Genomic DNA, 15,794 nt, shown 5'->3' on the forward strand with positions numbered 1-15,794 from the left:
AAAACAACCTCAGAGTATGGATTTAGAAACAGAGAAGCCTGCTGTCCAGAGCCCAAGCTCTGACTCACATTCACTGTCTTACGCATAAAACCTCAGTGGAAGAACACACAGTACTACTATTTTCCAAATATTATAATTCAAAGTGTACATATATCATTCTTACCCAATAAACCCATGTGTAAGAAGACCTTACACATCCTATATTAACTTATACCATCTTATGTTAACTACAAAATAAATGTATTTTCAGAGATGAACTGCTCTTTTCTTTTTTATCTAGATTGGTGGGGCCAATTCTCCTTTGCGCAGGACTCTCCTGCACACAGGACCCTTAAAGTCCCAGGCATTAAATGCTAGTGGCACCCTCCATACGTTATAATAGCCAAGAAGAATTCTTAGGCATTTCTATAGGCTGAGATTCACATTTGTGATTGTCCTTTATGTTAACATACTGAGACTTCTCTATCTGTCATAATGAGGAAATACAGAGGTTCCACAAGTGAATCTATCAAATACAAGAATTCTTTTTCCAACTTATGAAAGCAATCTTTCTAAAACGTATCACACCCATTCTAGACTTTTGTAAACAAAGTATATTGGTTTAAACTAATTTCTTATGATGAGTCCGTCACAATGATGAGCATCAGAATTCTATGAACAGTATTGCAAGGAACTCCTAAGATACACTAATGATTTTTCACTTCAGGAAAAAATAAATAAATAAATAAATAAATAAATAAATAAATAAATAAATAAGTAAATAACCAACCCTCAGATTTCTGGGCATTTACATTTCTTGAGTCTGATTTTTATAAGTCAATTCTTGAAACTGCCTCCACGCCCATCACAGCAGCATCTTCACCCCCCAGTTTGCTGTTTCTAGTTTGCCACAGCCAGGTATCCAAAGAACTGATCTCTCAGAATTAGACATACAGCATAGCTGGACCAACAGGCTTTGTGAGATGGCCTACAAGTCTCTCCAGTGGAGCAAAGTATGTGAGCTTTTTTAATTGCATGAGTTGTGACAGCTATTTTTTTCTTCTTTTAAACTCAGAGGCCATAAATTGTTCTTTCTAAGTCCCTAATCTGACTTCCGTCAGTGTTTCCCAATGCAGACTCCATTAGCACGGGAACAAACCTTGTGGGACCATTCTGCACAATACAAGACATTTAGTTCCCGGGCTTTAGTAATAACCCCCCCAAAACTTCCCATGTATTTCTATATGCTAGGATGAGCCAGAAAGATGACCAGTTCAAAGAGGACTCCCAGACCCATGCCTAAGCACACCCATATTCCATGATTAAGGCTTCTCCCTATGTTTATTCCAACTAGGGATTCCAAGGAACCAGTCTGGACAAAGCCCATAAAAAAATGAAAGTGTTAAGCTGATGACATTTAGAAGAGCAACCCAATCCCTAAAATTCTTCACCTATGCACCCGTATCAGGTTTCACTGTTCTAAGAGCTCTGCTTGTCTCAAGGCAAAGTCCAACTTAACAGACCAAGAACACAAAAAGAAATCTGGCAGATCCTGAATGTCCCTGCAAACTTTACTTGCTACAAACTCTTATCACAATAGGAACCCCTCTAGAAGAACACTGCCTGAAACTGTCCAGGAAAAAAAAAAAATGCACCTTTGCTTTCTATCTTAGCTGGCAAAGTTATCACCTGCATATGTTTCTGTTCTCAACTGCTTCAGCTGTCAACGACCAGACCTCCTCATGTTCACTCCCCTGCCACTGATGGCATAGCATCCAAGCATGTCTATAGAATGCTCTGGCCACCCACTTACTCTAAGATAGACACTAACTTATTCACAACCCCAGAAACGACTGAGAGGATCAAAGACAAACTACATATCACCGTTTTCCTACAAATTTCCTATCCTCCCTCATTATAAAGAACAAAAGATTCGTTTGAGAGTTTTTTGTCCCACACTGTTTTGTAAGTTTGAGAAGACAACTACCAGCTCGGGAAATCACAGAACTTCTGGACTGATTGCTTACATCATTCACTTTTGTACTAACTTATGTACTGTTTTGTACTCTTTCCTGAGGTTGATTGTAATAAACAGGGATGGATTGAAGGGATGGATTCTGGAACCAGGGAGCTTACTAGCTAGGTGTGTGTCCGTGCACAAATTATTTAACTGGTGTCTATCTCAGTTTCTTCTTGGATGAAATAAGGATGACAATAGTACCTACTTCCTAAGGTTGCTGTAAGGATCTAATGAATTAACACCACAAAGTCATTAGAACACTACCAGAGGGAGGAACATAACTGAATCACAAATACTTCAGAATGTGGCTGCTATTATATTACTCTGGTGGCTCCTCCTGTCTCTCCATCTACATCACAAATTCCTTATAGCCTGGAATTTAGAGGACCTGCATTTGTTTTGTGTTTCCCATGCAAGGATAAGAATTAACTGCAAGAACAGCTACTGAGTGCAGACCATATAAGTGTATTAGGCATGGAAAATATAAAGACGAGTAAGACATGATGCTCAAGATCTTCAAGGTCAGCGAAAGACCCTGGCATCATAAAACAAATGCTTACACTGCAGGACTAAAATGAGATGACAATGAACCAAGTGTTTTAGAAGCACAGAAAACAAAGTGCTGAGAGTGAGACAGCAAGATCCTTGAGACATCCAGTCTATTCAACAAAAAAGGGGAAAAAAAGACATTGCAGGTAAGGGAAAGAGTATATGCATGGAAACAGAGTTGGAAAAGTTCATGGCATATTCTGGTAAAAGTGCACAGCCCGGTGTGACTGGAGCACTTGCAAAATGGGAAAATAAAGCCTGTGGCTATATTATAATGTTGTTATAACGTGATTACAATACAATTCTAAAGATTTTGAACTTTTTCCATGAGGCAATAGGAAGTCAATGACGACTTCAAACACTGTAAAGATACACTGAATTCTTTTTTTTTTTTTTTTAGGAAAAAATATTTGTAGAGATAAATGGACTAGCATTATGAAGAAGTGATAGGAGGGAGTAGACTTCAGGTAGAGGTAACAGTTTGGAGGCAGTTACTGCAGTCTAAGGCAGGGACATTAAGGATCTGAACTAAGACTATGAAGAGAACTTGGATTTGAGAGACACTTAAGAGGGAGAAGGGACTCGGAAATGAGCTGGCTTCTGAGGAAAAATAAGAGAAGAGGGTCCAGGTTCTCCAGGTGAAGTATGGAAGTGCTGTATCACTATATTCTACACCTAAAACTAGTATCACACTGTATGTTAACTAACTGGAATTTAAAATAAAAACTAATTCGGGGTTGAGCGTCCGACTTCGGCTCAGGTCATGATCTCACGGTCTGTGAGTTCGAGCCCCGTGTCACGCTCTGTGCTGACAGCTCAGAGCCTGGAGCCTGCTTCGGATTCTGTGTGTGTGTCTCTCTCTGCCCCTCCTCCACTCATGCTCTGTCTCTCTCTCTGTCAAAAATAAATAAACATTTAAAAAATTTTAAAAAATAAAAATAAAAATAAAAACTAATTAAAAAAAAAAAAGTGCATTTAATTCTCATTTAATGGTGATGCCATGTACCACCAGGAAGAGCAGTTACTAGATGCTCCATAAACATGTGTTGGATGGAATTAAATTTTTATAACCTGAAAAAGAAGTTAACTTAGGTTGGTGACCAAGCAGTGAATCACTAAACATTAATCTGTACAAAATAACCACACCCTTGAAATAAAAGTGACAGGGAAAGATTAAAGGAAAGATTAAATACTGGGGTGATAAGAAAACTACAGCATTTTTTAAAAAATTTTTAATGTTTATTTATTTTTTTGACAGACAGAGAGACAGAGCATGAGAGGGGTTGGAGCAGAGAGAGAGGGAGACACAGAATCTGAAGCAGGCTCCAGGCTCTGAGCTGTCAGCACAGAGCCTGACGGGGCTCGAACTCATGAACCGTGAGATCATGACCTGAGCTCTGAAGTTGGATGTGTAACCAACTTAGCCACCCAGGAGCCCCAAAAGCATTATTTTTAAGAGGAAGAACGAAATCAGAATATTCTCAAAGCATGTTACACGGAACCTGAGTCCCAAAATATATACCATGAGACATCAGTTGCAAGGTCAAACTTGTTTGAAAAGTTTTGCACATCATATTCACCCTTAAATATTTACTGTAAACACTATCATAAAATATACTCTGAAAAAAATATATATATACACTCTGAAAACTTACATAATAAAAAAAGATTAACTTTAATGAAGACAGAGTTTCTCAAACTTTTGAGACATTACAAAATTTTGTACAGAGCCTGTGTTCCCTAGGACACACTGGAGAACACTATACTTCACAAAAAGTTTTTCAAATACAAACAAAAGAGTTTCAGTGCAATCACAAGAAAGTATTATAAACTATAGAAATGCAAAAATACAAACCTTCAGATGAAGTTTTTGAAGAATTCGGGTGAGCAATCGTGGAAATCTTCCTATGTCTATTGCATTTATCAGCGACACTGCTTTTTTCATGCTAAATAAATGTGTAAAACAATTTTAAAATGAGTTTTCCAGGTGGAACTGTACTTGCTGTAAGCATGCTTGTCTACAACTGCAGTTGTCTCTAAGTTTCCATTTCAACAACTCTGATTGCTATAAAGAAAAACAGATGATGGCCAGCAAAAGAGGCAGGACATTTCCAAAGAGATGCCTCCCAAAAAGTATTTGTGTTGAAAAAGTCCATTTGGCAAAGTTTCTCTTTCTTTTGGGCGAGGCAGACAACTAGGGGAAGCTTGCCCTCTGTGGGGAATGCCATTAATCACTCAGCAGTAAATATTTAATATCCACTTAACCCACAATGGAACTATGGAAAGAGAAGGAGGAAAGTGGCAGTTACACCAAAATACAAAGCAAAGAATACTGCATGGCAGATAAGGCGATAAAACAACGTATATATGACATATGAAATCATTTAGGGTAACAGCACACAGTTGTTTTAAAACCCTACTTCTCCTGTAATCATCAACTTTAAATTATGTGATAAGAGGGGCGCCTGGGTGGCGCAGTCGGTTAAGCGTCCGACTTCAGCCAGGTCACGATCTCGCGGTCCGTGAGTTTGAGCCCCGCGTCAGGCTCTGGGCTGATGGCTCAGAGCCTGGAGCCTGTTTCCGATTCTGTGTCTCCCTCTCTCTCTGCCCCTCCCCCGTTCATGCTCTGTCTCTCTCTGTCCCAAAAATAAATAAACGTTGAAAAAAAAAAATTTTTTTTTTAAATTATGTGATAACAATTCTGCATCATACTGGATATGGCTTAGTGACGTGGCGGCTCTTAAGCAGGACACTGATATGAGGAGAACAACTGGCTGTCAGAACTCAAGGAATCCAGGAAGGGAAAAAACTTTAAAATGACAACTCTCTTCGTCAAGATTCCTGCCCAATTCAGGCGCAAGGAAATTGTTACTGTCCAACTTTTTCCGCTTCACTACCTGCACTATTACTTGTTTTTCATGAAATGGGAGTCATTTCTACTTCAATAATTGTATTTTAAGACAGAACTTTATATCACCACCCTGGACAGCCGAGATTCCCTACCATAAGTAGAAATGAGCTAAAAATAAATTTTAAAATGAAATCAAAAGCAACGTTACCAAATTCTGCTTAGGCACCTTACTAGCCCAAAACGAGGCCTAGTCCATCTTGATTGAAAAGGGGTAATGGCACGTGTTAGGGATTAAAGACCTTCCAGCACTAATGGGAACCTTTCTCGCAATCAGGCCTGAAGGAGAGTTGAAAACAGAAACTGTTTAGCTCTCCACGTGCTTCAGCACTACTCCAGGCAGACTTCGGTACTTCTGATCCCACACTCTGGGAACAGTGACACACATCACACACTGTCCTACTGACCCCAGCTGCCAGGCGCATTGTAACCCCACGTAAGTGAACCACCGAGAAGGCGAGACACCCACAGTCCCCCGCACTCCTGCAGGGCCGCACCGCGGTATCTCCAGCCCAGGGCCCGCCCCGCTTCGGAGCCAAAGGCGACAGCTAACAAGGGAGTCTCTGCGTCGGTCCCATCCATGCCACCTCTGGCGACTACCTGGGGCTCTCCGGCAGGATCAGCGCCGTGGTGGCCGCCATGTTTGAAGCTCTCACGCCCAGCCGCCGCCTGTCAGCTGTCTCCAGCTCAGCCAATGGCGGCGGGTCTACGGAACGCCGGAAGGCCCAAGCCCCTCAGGTTCGAGGTCCGGGTCTTCTCCGGCGGTCCTCCAGGCCAAGGGAGGGTCCCAGCCACCCTCCCAATCGGCAGTGTTCTGCCTTAACCCTGTTCGCATATTAACTTATTTATATTTATCTATTTACTTGTTATATATGCACATTTGACCGTTGAACACCTGGAGGTTAAGGGTGCCTCTCCGCCAAAAGTCAAAAGTATAACTTTTGATGTCCCCAAAACTTCAGTACTAATAGCCTACTGTTGACCAGATACCTTACTGATAACATAGTCCTTGCTTGTATTTTGTATATTTTTTACGTACTGCGTTATTACAATAAAATAAGCTAAAGCAAGCTAGAGAAATGAAAATGTTACTAGGAAAATGCATTATGGCACTGTACTATGCTTATCAAAAGAATCCAAGTATGAGTAGGCATGCACAGTTCAAATTTGGATATGAATGTGTATTTTTATGGAGTAGGTGTGTATAAACATATATTTAGGTGTGTGTACATGTACATACACGGTTTTTTTTAACGAAGAGTGAGCACCCCATCCCAGCCAGCGTCTGGCCTGTGCTGCGTGGGGGCAGGAAGGGGAACACTCTCCCCCAAACCAGTGGGGGGGGGGGGGTGTCACACAACATCCCGCAGTAGAAGTCTGCGCTACCAGCCTAGGCACTGTGCGATCAGCCCTTCCAGTATCCACCTGCCGGGAACTCTGTAGGGCACCCCACAGAGCTTGTAGTATGTACCTTCGCATGTAGTATGTACCGTAGTAGTTACTGAGCACCAGGCCCTGTAGGCAGGCACTATGCTAGGCACTTGGGATGCAAAAGACCAAAATTCCTGCCCTCAAGGCTTGCCAGCAGTTCAAAGGGACAAGTTTTATTGTGCCCCTTTGGGGTGCCGCACTGAGCTAGGTACTGCTTAATAGGAGAGACGCATCCCCGCAGAGGCTGCTCTTTAGAATCTCACAGTAGAGCAGGGATACAACATGGGTTCGCGATTACCTTTGTCGCCTTAGAGAAAAACACGTAGTGTGTTAAAGGGATTCAGAGGTGGGAGGAATGGTAAAGCATGGGAGGTAGAGCATTAGGATGAGGAAAACTTCCTGTGGCAGGTGGCATGAATTCTTGAATGATAGATTATGGTGTGTGCGCTTGAGCTAGTGAGAAATGGGGAGTCATTAATGTTTTCCAGTAAAGAAATTTTTGTGATGAGAGCTGCTATTGATTACGCGTGTGTGTGCGTGCCTGTGTGTTGTTTTTCGTCTTTCAAAGATTACTGTCAGCAGAATGGTGATTGGATTGGAAAGAGGTAAGCAGGAAAGTCAAACAGGGAACTATTGCAATAATCTATGGAAAGCATTAAAATCCTGTGGTAGTAAAATAGCATTGGAGAATGGAAAAAATAAAAAGCAGGGAGTGAATTAGAGTTCCATTTCAGCTGTAGAATCTTCAGGAGCTGGCAAAAGATTGAATGTAATTTTCTTACCTAATTATGTTTTACTTAAATTATTATTTAAATTAGTTGGCATTCCTAGAGCAGCCCAAAAACATCCTAACTGAAGGGAGAAGCCAGATTGCAAATTAAAAGTGAATAATCCCCACATGGATAATTGAGTCAATTATACAGTGTGTCGAACACATACAAATACATTTAATTCCACAACCCGCCACACGCTCCCCAATTTATGCAGTATCTGAAAAAGAGGTATGCGGATTTACATAAATTATAGGTCTCTGATACAAACACAGATTACTTTACCTGGCATAATTTTAGAAGGGTCCCAATTCCCTTGACTTCTGAATAATTTCCCTTTTGTCTCCATTCATTACCTAAAGTAGAGCTATTAACCAGCATTTTTGACTCTCTAGTGAAGTTTACCTCCCTGTTTCCTTCAAAACCATAGCTGGGATTTTGAGCAAAAGGGCATCAGGGTGGTTTGAGCCTTGAATCCATGTAACTTGGAACAGAGCACTTTTCCTCACTTCAATTTCTTATTTCTGATGTGTAAAATGGGGGTGAGAATAATGTCTGCTCCCCTGGGCTGTGATAAGAATTTAACAATGTGATGTATATGTGCAAGAAGCATTCTCCCCTCCTTTATAACACAAAGCACAGACTTCTAAGGTTGTACCAAAAAAGTCTCTGGTAATTCTCATTTTCACTGACAGGGTGATCACTTCTTATTGGCACTCGTTGCTATAAAGGCTTGATGCAGAGAATAATTTCACCCCTTACATGAGACTCTCACCCAAAATGTTTCTGTGGTCTCTAGAGTATAGACATATATATTTCCATGAAAAAGCCCTTATACTTGACTACCTGTTACCACCTGCTAGAGAACAGGATATGTACCTTCTAGAGACACAGTTCCATGACCACACTTTACCCCTAACCCTCGAACGTGTCATCCCAACTTTATGATGGATCCAGAGCCCAGAATGGCTGCCCTTGATCTGTTGTGACTACTAAACATACTGAATGCCCCCAATTTTATTTCTTCCATATTGTTGTCTTCACTGTAACTTTAACCAAATCTAACATTGTGTGTGTGTGTGTGTGTGTGTGTGTGTGTGTGTGTATGTTATACAAGGTGGCATGTTATCCAGTTGGTTATAGTGTGGGACCCAAGGAATTTAACAAAAATCCCCTACCCCTGGACAAGCAGAGCAAGACTAACTCCATTTTGTGCTACACCCACCATCTCATGTATAACCCCCACATGACCTACTTAATCCTTAAGACACTCCCCCACCCTAGTCAAGGCGCTGAGCACACTCTTACTGGAAAACCGGCTCATGTAGGAATGCGGAACCCCTAACCGCCAAAGAATGTAAACCCCGCCTTTTGCCCGCCAAACTTGCGCGCCAATTCTTAAACCCCGCCTTTTGCCTGCCAAACTTGCGCTCCAATTCTGACCAGAGTGATAGGCTAGTTCAAACAGTTACTATAGGGTAAATTGTAATTCAATTGGCCACCTGCGTGTGGACTGACACGACTATGCAACTTTCTGTGTGTGTTACAATCTCAGTGGCCACTGGCCCCTATAAAACTGCTATGCCTCTTAACCTAGGGGTCCAAGTCCCTGCTCCACTGTGTGGGGTATACTTGGGCCCAAGCTCAAGCTTGCAAATAAACCCTCGTGCATTTGCATCGGTATCGGCTCCTTGGTGGTCTCTCGGATTCGAAATCGGGGGCATTACAATAGATTTAAAACCCAGTTTATTTCTCGGGACTGTGGGATATTTCCAGACACACTATTTTGAGTTACTGTGTCTTAGAACCGCCAGGAGTTGGGAGTGAGGGGAAAACAAATTTGTCTGCAGACTCTTTCCAATCTTCTGTCTCTTGCTGGTCACAATTTGTGCCATGGCTCATACCTCTCCTGTCCTCCCGAGGTATGTCACCTGTTGCCTTTAGGCATCATTGGAAAATCCAGAGCCTCCATGAGTTTGGTAGAGTACGATCCAAGTCCCAAAAACTGTAGAAGAAGCGAGCTCATGCCCATACCTATCTCCAGATGTGTCCTCTCCCACCCCCTCCCCTGCCAAGGGTGGCAGCAAATGGCAAGGGCTTTAAGACCATGGGAACAGTTCAGAGTTCCCAGCAGCCACTTTGTCAGGGAAGTTGAACAATACACTGAAGCCTGGGATGCAGTAAGGTTGAGCATATCTGGGGGTGAGGGGGGTGCATAACTCAGAGAACACTTAACTCCTTGAGTGGCATCTCAACACAAGAGTTGCTTAAGCCTTGAATGTTTTAGCTCTTTGGTGATGCAGCTTTTTTAGTTCACATATGCCTAGTTGTTTTACCAAAGTCTATGACAGCACAGGTTGGAGCAAGGTCCTCTGTGTCCTGAGAGCTAACACTTCCTTCTGGGTGTGACCTTTGTCCGGTTTGAAGTCCCTCCCTCTGGGTGAGGTCCATCTCCCGGGCCCCATGGCCATTTCCTGCAATATAGTCTACACCCACTCTCTACCTGCTAGGCATGATTTATATCTTTGGCAATCAATGGATCTGAGCCTTTCCCTCCCCTCCAAAAGTCTCCTCCAACCCTTAAGTAAACCCTGGGTACACCTACGAGCCCAGCCCAAATCCGCACCTCAGTATTCCAGCTACCAATGCAAATGGTTATCTTTGGAGGAAAGGTAACACCTACTCACCCAACAGACTAGTATCTGAGCCCCAGCAACCGAGTTCAGCTGAAACAACCTTGCAAGGAAGCTCTTGATATATATGGTCAGATTGGGGGTATGGGCATTTTATTACACACCCAGATTATTCTGGTAGTGGGTTAGCTAAGCATCTGGCCCAGGTCCTTAACCCTGTGAGTGTCTGTGGTCCTACAACTCATGTTGAGTGTCTCAGGTGAACTTTCAAAGGTAGCTTAGAATCGCATAGGCAGAGGGCTAAAACTACCTGCCACTCATGTCCTATCAAATACAAAATTCATATTCAGCTGCATTTGCTTGCAGAAGCCATTGGCCCAGTTTTCCTCCTCCTCAGCACCACAAGGAACACACCACCCCCTCTCCACACCACCACGCGGTCACAGTTGCTAGCCCTGTTTTTAGCTCAGTAGTCAGCACTTGCTTTATGACTGCGAGTGGATCAATGGGAGTAGAACTGAAGAACGCCTTCTAGACGGGAAACATGCAACAGTCTGTTCTACAGCTTCTCCAGAGATTCTCCGGGGAATGGAGTTTCAAAATTGGATATTTTTATTTATGAGGTGGTTATGTGAACGTGCCTGATTGAGGTGAGATCCATCAGGAACAAGGAACGCAGGAACATAATCTATTCTCTGAGTATTTATTTGCATGCCAGGCTGTGATGTGAAAAGGAAGAAAGAAGCTTAGGGGAAAAAAAGAAAAAAAAAAAGAGAAGAAAAGAAAAGAGAAAAGGAATAGCATCAAAGTTGCAGGCCACATTTGCCCGGAAAACAAAACAAAACAAAACACAGTATTAACCAAATGGAGGGTGGGGGACAGTACGGGAGGGAAATGTTTATTAAAATGTAACAAAAAATATACTTTGTGATCATGAACAGATCCCTTTCTAATCCATTTTTAAATTTCTTTTGATGTTTATTTATTTTTGAGATACAGAAAGCATGGGAGGGGCAGAGAGAGAGGGAAACAGATGATCCATATCGGGCTCCATGCTGTCAGCACAGAGCCCAACGCAGGGCTCAAACTCAGGAACCATGAGATCATCACCTGAGCTGAAGTCCGGTGCTCAACCCACTGAGCTGCCCAGGCGCCCCCACCCCTCTGTTTTAATTGGCACTTGCTTTTCTCCATCCTACTTCCCAGAGGCCTATGTCATTAACAGGACTGATGTTTACACACAGGACATGTGAAAGATTTAATGGATTCTTCAGTAGTTTCCACCAGCGAACCCAGTAGGAAGAGAAGCTGATGGCAGTTCCCCCATAGACATATTGCGTGTGGTGCTGGTACACATCCCTTTGACCCAGTGACTCGTAAAGGAAATAAAGGCAGTAGACACCTCGAACACGCAACAGAAAAAGAAAAACCCACCCATCAACAGCAAACGAGCAAAGAAGCCTAACTTAATAACACACTTGAAGAAGTGTCTGCCGGGAAAAGAAACAAAGCATCTGCCCCTGTCAAGATGGACTTGAAAGGTGATCCCCCACCTGCTGAAACAGTGCTGAAGAAAGGTGTCCACAAAGCCATGAGAATTCCCCAATGTATGTATTCCCCGGTTTAGAAGGGAGCAGAATGGGAGAGAAATAGGCAGCCAAGGGGAAGGCTTGGGAGATCTGTGGAGGCTTTAAGCGTCTGAGGGCTGATCCAGCACTCAGTGGAGGAGCCTCCAGGAGTCACACATTTATTGCCTCTGGGCGGAGGGGAAAGTAGAGCATAGAGCGGTAAGGCAGAAAAAAACAAAACTGTATCTAATTCCCCAAGTGATGAAGGAGTTGGAAATCTGAAAAGAGAAAACAAGAAGCAAAGATACCCATAGACAAAAGCCAGGGGGAGGTTACATTGCAGCTGCAGTGAAAACAGCCTTCCCTTCCCCCACTGTTAACACTGGCTGAAGCCCACAGGCACCCCAGTCCTCCACTATAGGAAGGGGAAATGAAAGAATGAAAAAGTGAACATCAGGGCTCAGGAGGGATCAGAGGGTCTGGGGTGCCACAGTTAATGAAGGGCTGATCTAAAGCCTGGGGCATCCCAGGTGTGCCTGGATGGCTCAGTCAGTTAAGACCCCAACTTCAGCTCAGGTCACGATCTCACAGTTCGAAAGTTCAAGCCCCACGTTGGGCTCTGTGCTGACAGCTCAGAGCCTGGAGCCTGCTGTGGATTCTGTGTCTCCCTCTTTCTCTGCCCTCCCCCTGTTCATGTTCTGTATCTCTCTGTCTCAAAAATAAATAAACATAAAAAAAATTTTAATTTCAGTCCCTGCTCAGGGACTGAACTTGCCCCCTAAAAGTGGAGTGAATCTGGGATGCCTGGGTATCAGTTAAGCATCTGACTCTTGATTTCTGCTCAGGTCATGATATCATGAGGTCGTGAGTTCCAGCCCCACATCAGGCTCTGAGCTGACATAGCAGAGCCTGCTTGAGATTCTCTCCCTCTCTCTCTGCCCCTCCTCTGTGCTCTCTCTCTCAAAATAAATAAATAAACTTAAAAAATAAAAGTGGAGTGAATCCTGCTACAGGACAGTGAATAAAATCTCCAAGTTGAGAAACTGAAAGTCACACCCACCAAAAAAAAAAAAAAAAAAAACCGAAACAAAAAAACCAAAAAACTGTTACCCTCGGTCCCAACTTCCCCTTAAGCTTTTTGTAGACAAACAGAAGGCAACACTGAGCCATCAAGCTGGCATCCTGAGTGGAAAAACAAACAGATCTCACAGTGGCAGGCACAGGCACTGGAAAATTCTGGCACCACATCAGAGGTCTGGGCAGAGCTGTCCATGACCCACACAAATTGGATGAGAAAAAGGGACGCGGCAAGTAAGCGATCATCCTACAGAAAGAAATTTACGAAAAAGAGGCGAACGGTAGGCAAAAAGAAAAAAAAAAGAGCAGATGAAAATAAAATAATGGAATAAAATAATGGAATCTGGAATAAAATAATGACGAAAGAGGCAGCAGCAAATCCCATGTGAATGTTCAAGATAGAACTTAATAAGGAAATAAACTTGTGGAATGAAAACTAAGAGACAACTTGAAAAAACATCCAAATCGGCGTAGAAGGCATTGTGAAATAAGAGAAAGAGACCGAGAACCAAAAGTATGCCATTTCCTAACTAATACGTAAATTAGACACTGAGACAAACAGACTAAACACAATTGCAAATTCAATTTCTTTTATTTTTTTAAGTTTTCTTTTAAGTTTTTTTTTTTAATGTTCATTTATTTTTAAGAGAGAGAGAGAGACAGAGCGTGAGTAGGGGAGGGGCAGAGAGAGAGGGAGACACAGAATCTGAAACAGGCTCCAGGCTCTGAGCTGTCAGCACAGAGCCCGACGCGGAGCTCGAGCTCACGGACCGCAAGATTATGACCTGAGCCGAAGTCAGATGCTTAACTGACTGAGCCACCCAGGTGCCCCATATTTTTTTAAGTTTATTTTTATTTTGAGAGAGAGAATGAGAGTGAGTTGGGACAGTAGAGAGGGGGAGACATCCCACTCAGGCTCCTCACTGTCAGTGGGTGGCTCAGCCGGTTAAGCATCCGACTTCAACTCAGGTCAGGATCTCACAGTTCATGAGCTCCAGCCCTGCATCAGGCTCTGTGCTGACAGCTCAGAGCCTGGAGCCTGCTTCTGAGCCTCTGTCTCCCTCTCTCTCTGTCCCTACCCAGCCCCCTCTCTCAAAAATAAATAAATAAAACATTTAAAAATATACATATACATATACATATAAAAGAAAGCCTCATTATGTGAGTAATTAACCGTTTCACACCTTCTTGGCATCCGTGTACCTTCATCAGGCTCTGCACCAAACCCAGTTCCAGCTGGGGGTGGGTGAGGCTGCCTCATGCCTATGGGAAGATTACAACACACATACACCAGAAGACACTTTCTCTATAACATTGGAAACCCTGTATGTGCCATTTGATGGAAGAACATATTGTGTTCTGAAGAGCCTGATATAAAATGGTGAGGCTGGGGCAAATTCTGGTCAAGTTCTCAACCTCCAAGGATAAAGAGACAATTCTTTGGGCATCCAATGAAAAAAAAATAGAGGAAAAAGAATCAACCAGCCTCAGACTTCTTCACTGGCAACAAAGTTTTGAGAAAAATGCCTAAATCCAGCCAATATGCTATGCAATTATTAACCAAAGTTCCCATATGCTCAAACGGGATTGCATTTGTAATTTTTACATGTTCCTTCTGGGGAAACCGAGAGTTAAAAACAAGCCAACCAAGAGATTAATGAAAACAAATGAGTCAGGAATGGGGGTCCTTTGGCATGTAGTGAATGTTAAATCCATTGTAGAACTAAGGTTTAATTAAACTCTCTACATACTTCACCCTATCTTAAAAAAATTTTTTTGACGTTTATTCATTTTCGAGAGACAACGAGAGACAGAGCATGGGTGGGGGAGGGGCAGAGAGAGAGGGAGACACAATCTGAAGCAGGCTCCAGGCTCTGAGCCATCAGCAGAGAGCCCGACGTGGGGCTTGAACTCACAAGAGCCGTGAGATCATGACCTGAGCCAAAGTCAGACGCTCAGTGGACTGAGCCACCCAGACACCCCATATGAAATGGGGTGAAATACATCACTCAGGCAATAAATTGACTAGAACTTCTTAGTCTATTCTTAATTGTCGCAAGGGTAACAATCTAGATACTGGGCCACGGACTGTGGAGGTGTTTTGCTCAATTTGTGTGACCGACTCAGTGAGGACATAGGCAATGTAATCTGAGAGATTTTTATTTTGGAAACAATACTAAGCAACTTAACATTTACAGCTTGCTTTGTGACTTATAGTCTATGCCCAAAGCCACTTGAGTTTGAGACCCCTGCTTTAGAGGAGTATTTTAGGAACACACAAACCTTTCTTTGTTGAAGAAACAACTACCTAAAATAATTTCTTCAGTTTCTTTTCCTTCTCTTATCCACTTGAATAAAATCATTTCTATTTGTCTATATGTAGATGGCATGTATCCTATATAAACTGAGATTTAGATATAAATATGCGTACAGAGATTACTGGAATTCAGTTTGGCAAATGTTCACAATATTTCTGGTGGGTAAGATTTTCTATAATTTGGGGGGCGCATGGGTGGCTCAGTCGGTTAAGCATCAGACATCTGATTTCTGCTCAGGTCATGAGTTCACGGTTCATGAGTTAGAGCCCTGCACTGGACTCTGAGCTGACAGGGCGGAACCTGCTTGGAATCCTCTCTCTTCTTCATTCTCTGCTCCTCCCTGGCTTGTGCTCTCTCTTTCTGTCTCTCTCAAAATAAATAAAGCTAAAAAACTTAAAGTAAAGATAACAATATTTTCTATAATTTTTCACCATTTACTGTGTACTTCTTTGTATTGCTGAACTTTCTGATAATGAGGATGTGTTATTTTTACAGTAACAGTAAAGTCATGATTCAAAACATAATGAAAATAAATGAATTA

General features: G+C 42.6%; 1 protein-coding gene across 4 annotated transcripts in view; it reads right to left on the minus strand.

Annotated features, from left to right (window-relative positions):
- The window catches only part of COMMD10 (COMM domain containing 10), a 219,471-nt gene extending 213,340 nt beyond the window's left edge, over positions 1–6,131 (minus strand). The window contains exons 1-2 of one of the 4 annotated variants that reach the window (XM_025924332.2): positions 6,057–6,131; positions 4,404–4,494 (exon numbers count right to left, since the gene is read on the minus strand). In XM_025924332.2, coding sequence (XP_025780117.1) covers positions 4,404–4,494; positions 6,057–6,097 — 132 coding nt within the window. In that variant the 5' untranslated portion in view covers positions 6,098–6,131. The other 3 variants (XM_086705797.1, XM_086705783.1, XM_086705805.1) reach the window with 3 other exon arrangements.
- Positions 6,132–15,794: the final 9,663 nt, after the last annotated feature.

Source organism: Puma concolor, chromosome A1 (genome assembly GCF_028749965.1).
Source record: "Puma concolor isolate L17-30 chromosome A1, mPumCon1.1.hap2, whole genome shotgun sequence".
NCBI lineage: Eukaryota > Metazoa > Chordata > Mammalia > Carnivora > Felidae > Puma > Puma concolor.